Here is a 19771-nt window from a genome sequence, read left to right as displayed (position 1 = left end):
TTTTCAGCAAAATTAAACGGTTATTAACTAATCAACCAATTTTAGTAAATTTATTTCAAACTTTGAACATATTTCAATTTTTTTTTACTAATATATACACTCAGGTTTTGTTGTTTACTTTGGCTTAAAAAAATATTTATTTTTCTTTTTAATTTAAAATAAAAATGAGTAATGCACATGGAAATGAGTTCAACTTTAATGAAGGTGATGGAGGAGAGTGGTGCTAATTTAAATGTAGGAGGGCACACACAAAAGCTAGATAGACAATGTAAATGATGCTAATTTAGTTTTGTATCCATAATGATCCAAATTAAAGTTATCAATAAATGGGAGATATCTCTTTTAAAAAATAAAAAATAAACTCTGCCTATCTAAATGTTAACTTATTATGATCCCCTTTATCAAAAATTTGTTTATATTGTTATATTTCCAAATGATGTTAAATTTTCTATAATGAAAAAGATAAAACATTGTCATTAACAATAATATAATGTAAATGGAAAAGAAAGATTATCCAAATGTAGATTTTTCAAGATCACAATGAGATTTATTATTAGTGAATTAGTCTAAGAGGATGAGATTTGGTTCTAAGATATTTTGAAAAAATTTCATTTTGTTTCAAAATATTCTTTATATTGGTTCATTTATATTATCCATAAAATATATATATAATTTTGTGTATAAAGATTGTTCACTTCTTGGTTCACAAATAGTATGTTCTTGTGGTTATATTGAAATGAGGGAAAAGTATAATTAAGTATTTTTTATTATACAATCCCCTTAACATTTATAAGCCTTTAAAACTTAATTGAAAATTAGAAAACTTTGATTTAAACTAATATTTGTTTCAAACAAACACTTTATAAATTGCAATTTAATTTTTCATGTGAAATAGATTATAACTTGAATAGTAATATTATTCTCTTAAGATGGTCAATAATTCATTTAAAGATATTTCAAAAGAAATTGTGGTTTATATTATTGCATGGTCCACACGTAAAGGAAAGTTACGTGTGGTCCATTTTGTATTTCAATGATTGTTCTTCAGTAGACACAAGATAACATTTGTGAGAAGTTTATTCATCTGATTGATCATCGAGAGAGAAACCACCATGGCTGATGCAGCTCTAATTAAGGATGAATTCTCGTTGTTTTGGAGTTTTAAGAAGAAGGTCCAAAAGCTATCCAGCACGCTAACTTCAATTATGGCAGTACTTGAGGATGCAGAGAGAAAGAATGTGCAGGAGAAGGACAAACAAACGGAAGATTGGTTGCGGAAGCTGAAAGATGTGGCGTACGAGGTTCGAGACATCATGGATGACTGCACCTATGAAGATCTTCGTCTTCAAGTCAACAGGCGTAATGCCTCCTCTTCAACCCGGATCAAGGTAACCAACTCAATAACCCATCCTTTTAGAAGTACTAGGACACGTCTAAAAGTTGGTCACAAAATTAAGGATGTTCAAGAGAAGCTTGACCAAATTTCTTCGGAGCGTCAAACGTTACATTTGCGTGAATCTATTCATGACTCAGAAAGAGACAAGCTTACTAGTAGATGGCGTGAAAACATGTCTCTTTCTAGTTGTAATCAAGTATATGGGAGAGATAAGGAGAAGAAACAGATTATTGATATTCTAGTCAATAATACATCTAGTGCTTGTGTTGATAAAAAACCATATGTTCTACCCATTGTTGGAATAGGGGGTCTTGGTAAAACAACACTTGCCCAAATGGTCTTCAACGACGAGGAGATTACTAAGCATTTTGAAACCAAAATCTGGGTTTGTGTTTCAGATGATTTTGATATTAAATTGGTGATCAAAGCTATTATAGGAGCAACAAATGAAACTTCCTTAGAGATATTGCAGAAAATGATTCAAGATAGATTGAAAGGGAAAAAATATTTGATTGTATTGGATGATGTTTGGAATGAAAATGTTGATGCATGGGATCAGTTGAGATCTATCTTGGATTGTGGATCAAATGGTGCATTTATCCTTACCACGACACGGAAAAAAAATGTGGCAAAAATTATGGAAACGATTCAACATTTTCAGATATCATCGCTCTCTAACGAGGATTGTTGGCTACTCTTTCAAGAGCGTGCGTTTATGTGTGGAACACAAAAAACTACAAACTTTGTTGATATTGGAAAAGAAATAGTTAAAAAATGTAAGGGTGTTCCCTTAATTGCCAAAACATTGGGAAGTCAATTAAACTTCAACGATGACGAAAAGGAATGGTGCAGAATAAGAGATAGTGAGATATGGGAGATATCTCAAAGTGATGAAGAAATTGATATTTTGCGTATTCTAAGGTTGAGTTACTATGACCTCCCTTATTATTTGAGAAGATGCTTTGTGTTTTGTGCTATATTTCCCAAGGATACTATAATTGAAAAGGAAAGATTAATCCAATTGTGGATGGCACATGGTTTAATTCTTACAGATAAGAACAAAGAAGTGGAAGATGTTGGGAATAAAATTTGGAAGCAATTGTGTTGGAGATCCTTTTTTCAAGACGAGGAATCAAATCGGTATGGAATTTATGAAACATGTAAGATGCACGATCTTATGCACGATCTTGCCCAAGATGAATGTTATAAGTTGGATGCTAATAACTCAAGTGATGGTTTAAAACGAGAAATCCGTCATCTAATGGTAATGGATGATAAATTTGTCAAAATATCAGTTGATTCTCTTAAGAAAATTGGAGGGTTGCAATCACTAATGCTCAAGGACAGAGATGTTGGTGGAAAGCAGATTTTTCCGAGTGTATTGAAGGAACTTCCGATTTTACGTGTCCTTGAACTAAGCTATTGTTGGTTGCAGCAAGGACGATTCGAAAAGTATGAAGAATTGTGTTACTTAGGATGTCTAAAACATCTTAGATACTTAGACATTTCCGGTAATAAAGGGATAGCAATATTACCTGATAGTATTTGTGATCTCTTGAACTTACAGACTCTGAAACTCAATCATTGTTCTAGGCTTGAAAGTTTGCCCAAAAATACGAAAGACCTTATTAATCTGCGGCATCTTTATTTGAAGGGTTGTGATGGATTAAAATATATGCCTAGAGGGATGGAGCAATTGAAACATCTGAAGAGGCTAAGCTTGTTTGTGATAGGTAAAAAGGAGAGAGATTGTCAACTAGATGAATTAAAAAAATTGGATATCCGCGGATCTTTGAAAATTAGGAAGCTTGGAAGAGTTAGTAATGCATCTATGGAAAGAGGGATAAGTATGGCTAAAATGTCGAGTATCAATGAATTGGAGTTGGAATGGAGATCTGATGATGAAGTTGATGAGAGCAAGAGTACTAGAGATAGAGATGAGAAAATTGGTGAAGCTCTAGAGGTTTCAACTGCAAGGCTGAAGATATTGGGAATGAGTGGTTACAAAGGTGTGAATCTCCCTAAATGGGTGGGAAAATCATATCATTTTCTAACACGCCTTGAGCTTAAGGGCTTGGACAATATGAATACTATTGCTAGTAGTAGCGATGACAATGAAATGATAGTACTATTCCCTTTGTTAGAGGAACTTGTTGTTGGCATGAAGAATTTGAGAGAATTGGTGTCACCTAGCTGTTGGAGTACTGGAGCATTCCCTAATCTATCCACGCTGGCAATATTTAACTGCCCAAAGCTAGGGGCCTTGCCACCTCATCTCAAATCACTCAAAGATGTAACTGTTATTGGTGAATGTTCGGATGAATTGTTATATAGCATCTGGAATCTTAATGGTACTCTCACTCATCTGAAACTTAGTGGATTGAATAATGATGTGGAGCATGGAATATTCAGCGTCAACAACAACATGAATGGAATTGAAGTAGTGTTATTCCCTTATTTAGAGAAACTGGATATTGGTAATATGAAGAATTTGAGGGAATTGGTGTCTCCTGCTATTCCTAGTGCCGGAGCATTCCCTAATCTATCCAGGTTGATGATACATGATTGTCCAAAGCTAGGGGCCTTGCCACCGCATCTCAAATCACTCAAAGATGTAGCTGTTTGGGGTGAATGTTCGGATGAGTTGTTATATAGTATCTCAAATCTTAGTGCTCTCACTCATCTCCATCTATGCTCAATTACAGAAAGAAGTGTTTTATTTGGAGCTGGTTATAAGGCATTAATGTTTGATGATGAGATACCATCAACATCATCATCATCATCGTCAAATAATAATAGTGAAGCACAATTAGGAGGAGGAGCAGTACGCTCAACTTTCCAATCTCTTCAATCTCTTGCTATTACAGGGTGCCCCCCCAAATTAAGACGTTTGTTTGGTGAGGGAATGATATCAAAGATTAGTGGCTGCCAGAACAAACACTTCATCAACTCTCTCACGGACTTGTATATCTGGTATTGCCCGGAGTTGATGATATCAGTTGAGGAATTTGTTGGAAACCTCAATATTAATAATAATTCACTACAGAGATTGAGTATCTGGGGCTGTGATAAGTTGGTGTCTTCAGAAGAAGCGGACGATGTTATCGCACTCCTGCGTTCCCTTCGAACCAGACTTGGTCCTAAGAAGTTCGAAGTAGATATCATAAAAGAGGAATAGAAGAAGAAGAAGAGTCAATTAGAAGGTACTCTGTATAAAAATAATAATTATATTTATCTATTAATTGCATCTACTAATATTACTTAAATTCGAATCCGTTTGTTCAAATTGAATTCGATTTGACCGTGATATTGCTTTTTGCAGTCAATAGGCTATTCTGCAGCTCCTCCAATCATAGTCGCTATATTTTGGTTCATGTTGTTTCTGTGGAAGATTAAAGCGACATGGATATTCTCCAGCTGCTTACATTATTACTGTTACTGCAATGTATGTTTTCTTCTCCTCTTTCTCTGTTTATGATTTAGTTTCATCATTATAATAGATCAATTGTTTGTTTGTTTGTTTGAATGGTATATATATATATATAGAGTTGGAAGCATTATCCTATTTGAGGATCAAGCTGAGTTTGAGATGAGTGTACTTGTAAGTCTGGAAAATATTTTGAAGCTGGGACACACATATGTTGGGTCAAACTGTATGAAACTAGAAAAATGGTCCGAACAGCTCAAATTTGGTTCAAACTAAGGAACATTCCAGCTCATATGTATAACGCAGAAGTACTTAACCATTTCGCTAGTCTCTTAGGGAAACCATTATATATGGACCCAATAACGGAGGAAAGAGAACACATCACATATGCTAGGATAAATATTGAAGTGCATCCTATAAGCACTTTACCAACAAAGATGACAATAATTGATAGAAGAGGCAAACCCATAGACATGTATATTATGTATGAATGGAGGCCAAACAAATGTACGTTCTGCAATACTTTTGAACATCCAGTAACAAATGTGCAAAAGCAATTGAAGAACAAAAGGAAAAGCTAAAAGTTCAGGAGCAAAATGAGGAAGCTGAAACTGAAGAATCAAACAATCAGAATGAGGAAGCTAAAGATAGAGATGCAGATTATGGGAATGATGAAGAATCAAAGGAATTGAAAGATGAAAAATTAGTGAAAGAAGAAGATGAAGAGTTAGAGGAAGGAAAAGGGGAAGAATCAGAGGAAGGAAGTGATAAGAATGAAGTGAATGATAGTGAAGAGGAAACATTGAAAGTAGACCGAATCAAGTCAGACAAAAATGAAACAAAAGAATGTGAAGGTAATGTGAAATTCCTAAAATACTGAAATGTAATTCATTTTATCAGATTAGTGTTGGCTACTCTAAAGCAAAAACAGATCCAAGGGATTGAAGTCAATGTTCACAAATAGTCATCATCAAATGCAACAGTTCAATCACCAATAAAGAAGTATAGAGCCAATCAGGTGATTAAAAAAAGTAGGTGGGCTGTGAGAGCAGCAGACTGAGATTCGAAAGTAGCAAAAATGATATTGGCTACATTGAACAAGAATGTTAAGTAATATGATTGGTATTCTTTAGTTGTCTATAATCTCTGTTTTTTTTGTTTATTTCTAATCAGATATTCTAGGTTCGTTTGATTCTTTTAATCAAAGTTAGAGTTTGTCTAACTTTGATAATTGACCATTTCTCACACTTTTGGGTTCTTAATGAAATGTCGTTAAGCTATTCCCCCCCCCCAAAAAAAATATTCTTGAATCACTAGTTTTATTAATGACGTGTCTAATGAGGAATCGGTGATTTCTGATCCAGATTATGATGTCAACGAGAATATCCAAATAAGATTCTCGACACATAATATGACGATGGATGAGAAAACAAATCCCCCATGAAGCATGTACTTGAATTAGAGACTAAAGTGTGGCCCATTGTGCACGAGATTCTACTTTACCGTATACTTTTCATCCTAGTAATTATTCATCAAAAAACTACCAACATTGCCAACTGAAAAAGCTAAATGACCTACCGTATAGTTATATGCAAGTAGGAAAGCGTGTCTCAAAGCTGAGAAACTGTTATTCTGATTAGATTTTATCAACAATTAAAAAAATTAGACATCGTTAGCTTATGATCACGTCAATTGAGAGTTTTTGTTTGATGTAATGGGCAAAATGAGAATGAGTGCAAAATGGATTGGGTGGATTAGATTTGTCTCTCGATGGCTAAGTTTTATGTCATTGTTAATGGTAGTTCTCAAGGATTTTTCAAGAGTTCCCGAGGGATTAGACAAGGTGATCCACTCTCTCTTTTCTTGATCGTTATTGTTATTTAAGCTCTCTAAAAAATGGTATCGTTTGTACAAAACTCGGGACTCATCCGTGGAGTGAGTTATGGGTCAAGAAGATATCATTTTTCTATATCATATTTTTTCGCTGATGAAGTTCTACATGGTTCAGACTACCTACAGGAAATTTAAACACCTTCAGGATATTTTATGGCTATTTGGTGCATGTTCTAGTCTTCGAGTGAATCTTAATAAGTCAAACATTTTTTCTCAGATTTTGTTTCGAATAGAAGAAATATGATGTTGGCAAATGTGTTGGGGTTTTGGAATTGGTGATCTTCCATCAACATAACTTGGTATGCCATTGAGTGTTAAATTACGATTCAAGGTCTTTTGTGACCCGGTTATCACTAAAATGGAATGTAAAATGTCTAGATAAAAAAGTAAGATAATCTCGAAAAGGGGTCGGTTAATCCTTATTAAGAGTGTGTTGTCATCTATGCCCACATATATGATGTCATTATTCCTTCTTCTCAAGAGTGTGGCGGTGAAGATGGAGAGAATAATGTGTAAATTTCTATGGGGATTCTCTAACTCATCGTTTTGTCATTTAGTTAGTTGGGATAAAGTTCAATGTTTTAAGAATTAAGGAGGTTTGATATTCGAGATCTGTCGAAAATGAGAAAAGATACTGACATGCTCTACATATCTTTCAGTATTTGGATACAATACTAAAAGATATAGCGTATATCTTTCGACTTTGAATCCTTTCAAAAAACAACCTATTTTTGAAGGGTGAATACCGAAAGATATAGACTATATCTTTTATCTTTGACCCCTACCAACAAAAATCAGAAAACTTCTAAGTGTAGGGTTTTCTCTAGGGGATATACCGAAAGATATAGACTATATCTTTCGGCTTTGACCCTTTTCAAAAAAATCAAAAAACTTTTCTAAGTGTTGGGTTTTCTCTAGGGGATATACCGAAAGATATAGACTATATCTTTCGGCTTTGACCCCTTTTAAAATGAAGGAATTTTTTCTAAGTGTTGAGTTTTTTTCTGGAGGGGAGATGCCGAAAGATTTGGACTATATCTTTCGGTTTTGGTCCATTCTAAAAAACATAAAAATCTTCTAAGTGTTGAGTTTTCTGGAGTGGTTCACTAATATATCTTTCGACTTAATGGACCTCTCCACTAATATATTTCTTAGAATTTACAAGTATAAGTTTGTGTTTAATTATATAAAGATGTGTAAGGTGTGTGTTTGATAATACTTAGAATGAGTGATTATGTTTTATATTTGTATGAGTAGGGATTTTGTTTAATTTCTAAGTATAAATTTTTTTAAGGTTTTTAAGGATAAAATATAATCATGCTTCAATTTGGTTAAATAATAAAATTGAAAAGGTTGAATACCAAAAGATTTGTCTAAATCTTTTGGTTTTGCCCACTTCCCAACAGTTTGATTTTTTGGTTATTTAAGGCCAAAGACGAAAGATATGTGTATATCTTTCAGCTTAACTAGTAGATATCGAAAGATTTGTAGTGAATCTTTCGGTTTTGGTCACTCATCACTAATTTCTTTACCCTTTTTCAATTGGTATTTTGGTTTCTAAGTATATAAATCTTGTTTAATTGTCCAAACATATCAATTGTGAGTCAATATTCTTAATACATGGGTTGTGATTGAAGTTACAAGTATAGGTTTGTGTTTGCTTATATAAAGATGTATAAGATTTGTGTTTGATTATACTTAGAATGAGTGATTATGTTTTATATTTGTATGAGTATGAGTTTTGTTTAATTTCTAAGTATAGAATTGTGTTTAAGTTTTTAAAGATAAAATATAATCATGCTTCAATCTTGTTAAATAATAAATTTGAAAAGGTCGAATACCAAAAGATTTACCTCATATCTTTCAGTATTCAGGGGTAAAACCGAAAGATTTGTCTAAATCTTTCTGTTTTGCCCACTTCCCAGCATTTTGATTTTTTGGTTATTTAAAGCCAAAGACAAAGATATGTGTATATCTTTCGGCTTAACTAGTAGATACCGAAAGATTTGTAGTAAATCTTTCGGCTTTGGTCACTCTTCACTAATTTCTTTACCCTTTTCCAATTGGTGTTTTGATTCCAAGTATATAAATCTTGTTTAATTGTCCAAACATATCAATTGTGAGTCAATATTCCAATTATATATGGGTTGTGATTGAAGTTACAAGTATAAGTTTGTGTTTGATTATATAAGATGTATAAGGTTTGTGTTTGATTATACTTAGAATGAGTGATTATGTTTTTATATTTGTATGAATAGGGGTTTTGTTTAATTTCTAAGTATCGAATTGTGTTTATGTTTTTAAGGATAAAATATAATCATGCTTCAATCTTGTTAAATAATAAATTTGAAAAGGTCGAATACCGAAAGATTTACCTCATATCTTTCGGTATTCAAGGGTAAAACCGAAAGATTTGTTTAAATCTTTCTGTTTTGCCCATTTCCTAGCAGTTTGATTTATTTGATTATTTAAGACCAAACCGAAATATATGTGTATATCTCTCGGCTTAACTAGTAAATACATAACGATTTGTAATGTAATTTGTTTATTATTTAAAAAAAATTAATTTTATACTTAATTATATATATATATATATATATATATATAATAAATAATAAGATATAAGTAATATTCTTTTAGGAGTAAATTTTTGTTATTTAAAGTAAAATTTAAATTTAAGATTTACTAATTTTGTTTGAGATTTACTAATTTTGTTTGTCTTCCTCTATATAATAAAATTATCAGAATGATAAATATTTAATTAAATTAAAGACCAATTATGAAATAACCTACTTAATAGCTAAAGAATAAATAATTTCAACTTTCTCTAGACAATAATCTTTTTTTTTATATTCTAAACTCCAAAATTAGAAAGAAAAAGAAAATTCAAAATACATGGTCAATTACAAGATATACACATTTCCCATTCTTATATATATGCCAATTTGAATACCTAAAGAATAAAGATCATGTATAGGTGTTGTTTGATATTCCATTTCCTATTTTGATAGTTCTTAACAATATCTATGTAATTTTCAGTAATAGTGATAATAAAATATGAAAAAAAAGGGGACTCTCAAGTGAAACTCATTAAAGTTGAATCTTATAGTATTCCACTATTCTTCATAGAATTATAATACAAATAAATTGTTGTTAATTGCATATAAAGAATGGACTAAATGATCAAACAAAATTAGAATAATGCAGAACCTTAATAAAATAAATAATTTTTGACTGTCACCAAAACCGAATACAAATTCATACTACTATTAGTGTCAATGTTTCAAATCAAATACGTCACCCAAAAATATTTAAAAATAAAATGGTGAGTCAAAAATTGAAACCTTGTTGTGTCATTATTGCAAGTTGTGAATTATGAAACATTATTATTTTGTTCTAAGGGTTCACCAAATGGTCCTAAATTTGAATTTCTAAATATAACCTACCTTTCCTACTCCAACCAAACAGCCCTGATCAAGGAAGTTAGTTAATGGTGTGCTTAAATTTCATGTCTAAACAATTCTTAATTTAATATTTAATAAAAATGATAGCTGCAAAAAATAGTCACTTTTGAATTTTGGTCATTACCCCCAATGTGGTGACCAAGAATATTATGAGCATTTGACTAGCTATTTGATGCCAACAAACATTTTTTTTTCAAAAAATCCAATTTTTTGAGAACTTTTCTTTCAATCTTATCTATGACTTTTTGAATTATTGCATTGTAAGTACTTGTTAAGTTAATGGTGAGTTATTTTTATCGCTTATTCCAAACAATATCATATTAAAAAAAATGAGTAATATGATGTGTCTTCTCGATTCATTTAAATTACGTGCTTTTGACAAAGTTTTTCATTAATATTTTAGGAATGTTTGTTTTAATATTTCAAATATGTATAAGAAAACTAGAAGCCACATTTGTGTGTTTGAGTGAGTATAACTAATGTTAGAAATGGTTTTTCTTTATCCTTTTGAACAATAGATCTGATTAAAAAATATTCATTTTACTTAATAACTTTTTTTTATTTGGTTTAAATTGTAATTTTGCAAATGTTTGTTATCAGTTTAATTTCTTTCATTTTTATTAACATTGTTTTGTTTTGGATTTATTTTTGTATTACACGAATCTTGTCAGTATCCTTTTTTTTTTGCTTAAATTTTCTTTAGTCAATTGTCGTTCCTTATTTATATTAATCATATATTTTATTTGTCTAGTTTAAGATCATTTTTATTTTCTCCTCCATCGTTACACTCTTTTTGAATAGTTCATTATATCTCAAAGTCGTTTTTTTACTAGTTATCATTCACGTTTTAGATTATTATTTTAAAAAAGTAAAAACATATGAGTAAACTAAACCTAGAAGTTATTTGGACCAATTAATAGTCAATTACTCTTAAGAAATACATTTCTTCCCTCACAATTGGACCTAGCTAGAATATTTGATGTGTTCACACAAATTATTTATGTATTCATTCTTTCATTGTTCTTGTAGTCTAATATTTTCCTAGATAAGAAACACATTAATTTTTCACATCTAACTAAGGAAACAATAATTACTAAATAGAAAATTTTACATAATTTATTGTGTCTTGTTCTCTGGATGGATTATGATACACATTTTCTAAATAAGTTTTTTTTTTTTTTTTTTTATAGAGTATTAAAGTTCTGGAAAAATTAACTATAAAAAAAGAAAAATAAGAAACTTTACGAACAAGTAAGTCATTTTGACCAAATGAAATTTAATTAAATTATTTGGAAATGGAATCATTTTCCCCAAATTCTAACATCATGTATCAAGTAATTTCAGTCCAACATATTTGTGTTTTTTTATGGATAAAATTCCTTCATATTGAAATGCTCCCATTTGGAAAATGACTAAGTTTTCAGAAAATTAAAATATGACCTCAAACTTTGAATTATATGGAATTATATTAAACTATGTTCATTTAGAGCTTTGATGTTGTTTCTTTAATAAAAAACTATCACATGTTTTTTTTTTAATTCAATCAATCAATTTTACCAACTACAACAATTTTAAAATAATCTTATCTTTTATAAAATTTAAATTTTAAATATAAAATAATATTATAATAATTCAACTATTAAAAACTTAAATAACTTAATTATTTATTCATCAAATAATTATTGTTTTAAAAAATCTGAATAATAATCTTAAATAACCTAACATCAAACAGGCTGGTGGTAAGAAATGATCATCACTCTTGATCTTAATTCAAAACATATTTTAATAAGAGCCTAATATAAGTTATGGCTGAGTTGGCACAAACTCAAAAGAAAAGAATTACGCTAAAATCGTTACATAACACCTTAATTTTCTATTTCTTTAAATTTAATTTACTATTTATTTTTCTGAAACTAGGTAAAAATCTATACTAATCTACCTATTTCATTCATAAATTCTTTAAAAATAAATTATGAACTTGATCTGTAAGTAGAAGATATAATTTTCATCTATACTCAAAATGAGGAGAATATTTCAAATTTCCTAAAGTACAAGGGCCAATTTGACTATTTTCCTCCACTTAATAACTCATTCGTTTGGGAAATTTGATGAGATGGCCCTCATAAGTGGCTTAATTCCAAAAAAGGCCCGCGTCTGCTAATGTTTGCAAAATGGGCCTTTTTGCCCTGCGAAATGTCCATTTTACCCCTGTAATTGCACTTACTCGAATTACACTTGCGCGTAATACACTTACGCGAATTACACTTACGCGTATTACATTTACGCGAATTACACTTACGCGTATTACACTTACGCGAATTACACTTACGCGTAATATGTAATATGCGTACATTGAAAGACGCATATTAAATATACGCGCATTATGTAATATGCGTCTTTCATACTATATAAAGCGCCTAATTTTGATCCTCATTTTATATCTCCAATTTTTAGGGTTCCGACTCTCTCTCAAACCCTATCCCTTCAATCCCGCTGCTCCTCTGAGGTAAGACATTCTCGTCTCAATGCATTCTTATGTATTTTAGGGTTTTGAATATTATCCAACTGCTATTATGTTGGATGAGGATTTAGGATTTTAAGTAAATCTTACAAGTTTATCTATATAAATGACAATCAACAACACATGAGTTTGTACTTCATTGATCTATGGAAGCAGAAGTTAAACATTTCGACGGATATGGAAATTGAAGAGGAGAATCCGACGGAGCTTAACACTCTCAACATCGGTAGAGGATTCGCTAGCGTAGGCAGATTGATGGATGGAGTAGGCAGAAAGTCAGATTGGACGATGAACCATGAATTCAATGCTCATTTATATTAAAAACATGCTCTTTCATTTTGTCTTCCATCTTCCATTGATGATGAACCTATTCCTATTTTGATCTTCTAGAAGGTGCATCCATATATTTTTTGCCAAATTTTCCTTTTGCTGCAAATAAGTAAATAACTTAACATATGGATTAATTACTATGGTACACATTTTCCATTTCCTGGTTTTTTGAAATAAACATAATTTTCAATTTGTTTGAACATTATTTTCCATTATTACAGGAGATTCTTGATGGAATTGAGTTTGCTAGGGTGACTCCAAATCAACCTGGGGTTCCATGCGTGCAGCAATGGGGCACCCATAACCTTTTGACTTGAAATATGTTTCTATTGGGAATGAAGACTTTGTTACTATTCAATGATACTTTTTATTTAAAAAGATCCATATTTTATGAATAGTAATAAAATATGTTAGTATTCAATGATCTGCGAACGTGAAACCATCAAATGGAAAAATTCTGAAATGAAATGCATAATCTATTTGAAATTGTGAAAACCTACGTTTGTTTCAGGGAATTACCTCCAGTTCTATTCTGCCATAAAACACGCCTATCCAGACATCCAGATAATCACAATCTGTGACGGTTCTTCTCAACCATTGGATCATCCAGATGATTTTTATGATTTTCATGTAAGATAAGTAATTTTGTATAGATTAGAATTTGAACTGAATATTCTTACAATCTTCCTTCCTGTTATTAGATTTTTTTGTTAATAGATTGATTTTCTCAATAAATTTATAACAATGCAGATGATGTCTTCTCTAAGACTTATAAGTTTGATCAAACATCACGAAATGGCCCAAAGGTACGTGCTAAATCTTGTCTTATATTTACTTAATTCCATAAATATATATTAACAAAAAGATAACTGTTGCAAGAAACATTTAGATGGTTCTGAGGCCGACTATATTATTTCAGGCTTTCGTTAGTGAATACGCTGTGACAGGAAAAAATGTTGGTCAAGGAAGCCTTCTAGCAGCATTAGCTGAAGCTGGATTCCTTATTGGTGTAGAAAAGAACAATTTTTTTTTATTTTATATAATTCTAAAAAAAGATCATTAAAAACTTGCTTATAGATGATAATACTTGGTTATATGTAAATATAGTTTTTTTCCACTAATATGCAAAAAATGAACAAGGAGGCAATTATATATCTTCTTTACTTTTTCGGATTTTTAACCTTTCTTTGCTCGCCTTTGATACTTGAATGCAATGATGTTGTGTCAATGGTCAGTTATGCACCTCTGTTTGTTAACTCCAATGATAAAAGGTGCATATGTTTTATTTGACTCTTGTCTACTATAATACTATTACACTAATGATGGTATTTATATCAAAGTGATACTCTATTTTTTTATATGATCCCAATGAAGAGTCAACATATTTTGTGAAGGTGGTACATAATGGAACACATAATCTGAAACAACAGATTTAAGGAGGATTTCACCCATATATAAGTTCGTTGCAATGTGCAGTTGACTCCAATCCAGAGTGTGTTTGATAACATAGACACGAAAATAGATGTAACGATCTCCCCGCATTCGTTTACATGTTTAGACTTGACAATTGATCAGTTTAACCATCTGCATACAATATCAGACAACGCCACTGCAGTCAATGCTTTCAACATGAGAAAGACTCAATCTATCTTACTCGAAATACAATAATAAAATTGTGGAAGATGTATAACTATGATCACTAGAAAGTAGTTAATTAATTATATATATGTTTGACTTCTTTATTATTGATTGTGCCTCTTGGACTGCACTGCACAGATGCATGTTTATTTTATTCTATGGCTGTTGTTTATGTTTGAATTTGAGAAAAATATTTCATACTAATTTAAGGGTCAAAATTAATCTGGTTTCTTTTAGTACTTCCACTTAAAAGGCAAAAAATATGTAGAAATGATCTCAAACCAGTCATTCTGGAAAATATAAAGGCAAACAAGAAAATAGAATTAAGCCACAAGCTTAAAGAAAAGATATCACTGTCATAGTAACATTTTTAGCAAAAGATCACAAACCAGATGACCATTATCTCACATTATGATTGTCTAATGTAACATTTTTAACAATGTTATTATTACAAATATCATATGACAGAAATTATTTGGTCGGTCGGTGTCTTATGAGTTCACACAGCTAATAAGTAACTTCATAAAGTCTTAGCCTGGTGGCCAGTTCATTTGACGTCCCCCAAGGAGATGGACATGAAGGTGTTGATTTACATTCTGCTAGTCCATCATTAATCACAACTCTAAAGCCATCTTCAAGGCCTTCCTGCTTGGCAACAATTTTGGCAGTGCACATTAGTCGGCCAAGAATCTCACAGTGCCTCTCCTCAGCCTGACAAAAATATTAAGCAGCTATCTATTAGTTTTTCGTAGACTTCTGTTATTATGCAGCTTTCCATTTAGAAGGGTTAAGGTTTCAAACAAATTCCTTTTTTCTTATATAAAAATACAATTTTTTAGCTTGTCCAAGTTATATGCCCATTTATTCTTGGGAGTGAATGAAGCAACTAGGTTCAAAAGAAAATATAGTCAACCAAACCAATCCTTGGATTTGCACTGAAAAATGAGAATTCCCCATCAAATAATTGGTTTAGTTTAGTTATGTTGTCATAGGACCACAAATGGAAAGTTCTCAGGGTCATGTGGGCTAGCCTAAAAGACCCAAAAAAACTAACAAAATAGTTAGTTCAGTAAATTTAAGAATTTTTTAACCAAAATAGTTAGTACCTGAAGCAAAAACGACTTTATCACATTAACATCATAGACGTTCTCAGCAATCAGCCCCTCGATAAAAAGCCACGCCAAGGCTTTGGAACCTTTCTTGTCCTGCTGTGTTCCATATCTGCAGAGATTGATTACTATACTAAGAATATTGAGAAATTAAATATATAACAACTTGTGTAATGAAAATTGGAAGTAGAAGTGAGACATTTAGTTCATCACCAAACTGACATTTCCATGTTCAACTTATTAAAGAAGGAAAAATGAATATAAATTATCATCTAGCCATTATATCAAGTATATAGGACCATATTGGCATATTCAACATAAACATTTTGTTCATTGCAAATCATTAGGTGTTTGAATCCCGTTATTAAACCCTAAAGAAAATGGCACAAAATTTAACCTCATTATCCTTTTGTGACCACCAAATACATTTTTTTAATGTGTTTAAGGATCTTGAAAAAAAGAATCTAGTGCTGACATTACATACCAATTAAATAATCCAATCAAAATCTAATAGTGAAGAAAGCTGACCTGCAAAGTGAAGGCTCTGTCTTCAAACTTTAAATTGATGAACTTCTTTACTAAGGAAATCAGCTCCAATGGTAGCCTTATACTGATTGCTAAACTTACGATTCACATACTTACAGAGTCGAAGCAATAAATAATCGAAGCAATAAATAAAACACTAGACAAAGAAATACATCAAAGAACTTCAACAAAAGAAATCAGAATGTAGGGTACCACATGATTCTTATTGATTCATCAATGACGTCTTCCCGACCTACCAGAAGAAGATGAAAGATATATCCATGTCAGCAAATCAAAACCTCGAACCTTAATATATAAACGAAATCAAAAGTTGAAATTCTACATAAGGGCATGTTTTGACCAAATTCAGAAAATAATTTTCAGATCTACGAGTAGCCAACATGATATCTCAAGTAAATGATTCGAATAGCAACATATTTCAAGTCAAAAGGTTATGGGTGCCCCATTACTGCACGCATAGAACCCCAGGTTGATTTGGAGTCACCCCTAGCAAACTCAATTCCATCAAGAATCTCTTGTAATAATGGAAAATAATGTTCAAATAAACTAAAAATTATATTTATTTCAAAAAACCAGGAAATGGAAAATGTGTACCATAGTAATTAATCCATATGTTAAGTTATTTACTTAATTGCAGCAAAAGGAAAATTTGGCAGAAAATATATGGATGCACCTTTTAAAAGATCAAAATAGGAATAGGTTCATCATCAATGGAAGATGGAAGACAAAATGAAAGAGCATGTTTTTAATATAAATGAGCATTGAATTCATGGTTCATCGTCCAATATGACTTTTTGCCTACTACATCCATCAATCTGCCTACGCTAGCGAATCCTCTACCGATGTTGAGAGTGTTAAGCTCCGACGGATTCTCCTCTTCAATTTCCATATCCGTCGAAATGTTTAACTTCTGCTTCCATAGATCAATGAAGTACAAACCCATGTGTTATTGATTGTCATTTACATAGATAAACTTGTAAGATTTACTTAAAACCCTAAATCCTCATCCAACATAATAGCACTTGGATAATATTCAAAATCCTAGAATACATAAGAAGGCATTGAGACGAGAATGTCTTACCTTAGCGGAGCAGCGGGATCGAAGGGGATAGGTTTTGAGAGAGAGTCGGAACCCTAAAAATTGGAGATTTAAAATGAGGATCAAAATTAGGCGCTTTATATAGTATGAAAGACGCATATTACCTAATGCGCGTATATGTAATATGCGTCTTTCAATGTACGCATATTACATATTACTCGTAAGTGTAATTCGCGTAAGTGTAATACGCGTAAGTGTAATTCGCGTAAGTGTAATACGCGTAAGTGTAATTCGCGTAAGTGTAATACGCGTAAGTGTAATTCGCGTAAGTGTATTACGCGTAATTGTAATTCGAGTAAGTGCAATTACAGGGGTAAAATGGACATTTCGCAGGGTAAAAAGGCCCATTTTGTAAACATTAGCAGACGCGGGCCTTTTTTGGAATTAAGCCACTTATGAGGGCCATTTCATCAAATTTCCCATTCGTTTAGACTTCAAGTCTAACAAAATGTTATTTTTTTCATTATCAAGGGCTTGTTTGTTTGAGGAACTGAGTTTTTGAGTTTTACATGAGAAAGGACAATTTTTTAAAATAATTTTTATAATTACAATAATAGTATATAAGGAATTATTCAATACATAATAACATATTTTACTTCACTTAAACTTGTTTTTATATAATATTTTAAAATTTTTTAGTCTAAAAGTAACCGTTGTCTTTATCCATTCATTGAATAACATTGTCCTCTCTTGAGTTTTTTTTCTTCTATATCTCACCCTCTCGAAATAATCCTAAGAAAAACACTACCATGTGATGAATTGATTAACATATTGGGTAAATAATAATTTGGGGCTTATTCGAATTGATTTTTTTTTAAAAATAACTTGGAGAGGAAAAGAAAGTAATGATTTGTGATGATTTTAAAGAGGTAGAAATTATTTCGATAAAAGACTTAAAAAATATTAATATATAATAATAATAATAAAATATTTAAAATATAGAATATTTTTGTATTTTAGTTAAATGATGGACGAAAGAAGAGTGAAATGATGTTTGATTAATTTGAGTTTTTAAGAAGAATAAAAAGTATATATATATATATATATATATATATATATATATATATATTATTAGTAAATCAAGTTAATTGATCTATCAAAGAGTTTTATATTTTATGTTAAAAAATTATATATTTTCTTGTTTTTGGAAAAGTGCAGGGATAGTTTGGGTAGGAGGTGGCCCTAAAAAGTCACCTAGCCTCACTTGAGGGATACCTAAATAATATTGTAAAACTTTTCGTAAGATATTTTTTTTTTGTTTAAGAGTTGAAATATCTAAAATTGTGAGATTTATGGACGAGAATGGACAAGTAAATAGATTTTTGGTTAGAAATATTTTATTGTGTGTTAAAAATAGCTAGAGTTACATGATTGTCATCCTATTTTTGTGTGGGTACTTATTACTTGTAAGAAACAGATTCATATTATAAGGAAATAAATAATGAGTAATAAAATTGCAAATAATTATGCTTTAATTTTCATTTTAGAAATTATATTCACATAGTTATTATGAAATTTTTAGCAAAATTATACTGTTATTAGCTTAATTTTTTTTTTCTTTTTAATTTAAAATAAAAATGGGTAATGCACATGAAAATGAGTTCAACTTTAATCATTAAAGTGATGGCCGAGGAGAGTGGTGCTAATTTAAATGTAGGAGGAAACACACAAAAGCTAGATAGATAATGTAATTTAGTTTTGGATCCATAATGATCCAAATTAAAGTTATCAATAAATGGGAGATATCTCATTTAAAAAAAATAAAAAATAAACACTGCCTATCTAAATGTTAACTTATTAATTATTATGATCTCCCTTTATCAAAAATTTGTTTATCGTTATATTTTCAAATTATGTTTTTTTTTATAATGAAAAAGATAAAACATTGTCATTAACAATAATAATGTAAATGGAAAAGAAAGATTATCCAAATGTAGATTTTTCGAGATCACAATGAGATTTATTATCAGTGAATTAGTCTAAGAGGATGAGATTTGGTTCTAAGATATTTTGAAAAATTTTCATTTTGTTTCAAAAGATTCTTTATATTGGTTCATTTATATTATCCATAAAATATATATATAATTTTTATATATTCTATATAATTTTTTGTATAAAGATTGTTGTTCATTTCTTGGGTCACAAATAGTATGTTCTTGTGGTTATATTGAAACAGGGAAAAGTATAATTAAGTATTTTTTATTATATATCCCCTTAACATTTAAGGCTTTAAAACTTGATTGAAAATTAGAAAACTTTGATTTAAACTAATATTTGTCTCAAAAAACACAAATAAATTGCAATTTAATTTTTCATGTGAAATAGATTATAACTTGAATAGTAATATT

General features: G+C 30.7%; 1 protein-coding gene across 1 annotated transcript; it reads left to right on the top strand.

Annotated features, from left to right (window-relative positions):
- Positions 1-1112: 1112 nt before the first annotated feature.
- On the top strand, positions 1113-4574 carry LOC124943111 (putative disease resistance protein RGA3). The gene has a single exon (XM_047483669.1). It carries the CDS (start codon positions 1113-1115, stop codon positions 4572-4574), a length of 3462 nt encoding a protein of 1153 aa, XP_047339625.1.
- The last annotated feature ends 15197 nt before the right edge of the window (positions 4575-19771 follow it).

This window comes from Impatiens glandulifera, chromosome 6 (genome assembly GCF_907164915.1).
Source record: "Impatiens glandulifera chromosome 6, dImpGla2.1, whole genome shotgun sequence".
NCBI classification, from domain to species: domain Eukaryota; kingdom Viridiplantae; phylum Streptophyta; class Magnoliopsida; order Ericales; family Balsaminaceae; genus Impatiens; species Impatiens glandulifera.
The sequence above is the reverse complement of the archived record's forward strand: the minus strand, read 5'-3'. Positions and strand labels throughout refer to the sequence as shown.

Excerpts from the sequence above, each read along its gene's own strand:
- LOC124943111 (XM_047483669.1), top strand. The coding sequence starts at position 1,113 with ATGGCTGATGCAGCTCTAATTAAGGATGAATTCTCGTTGTTTTGGAGT.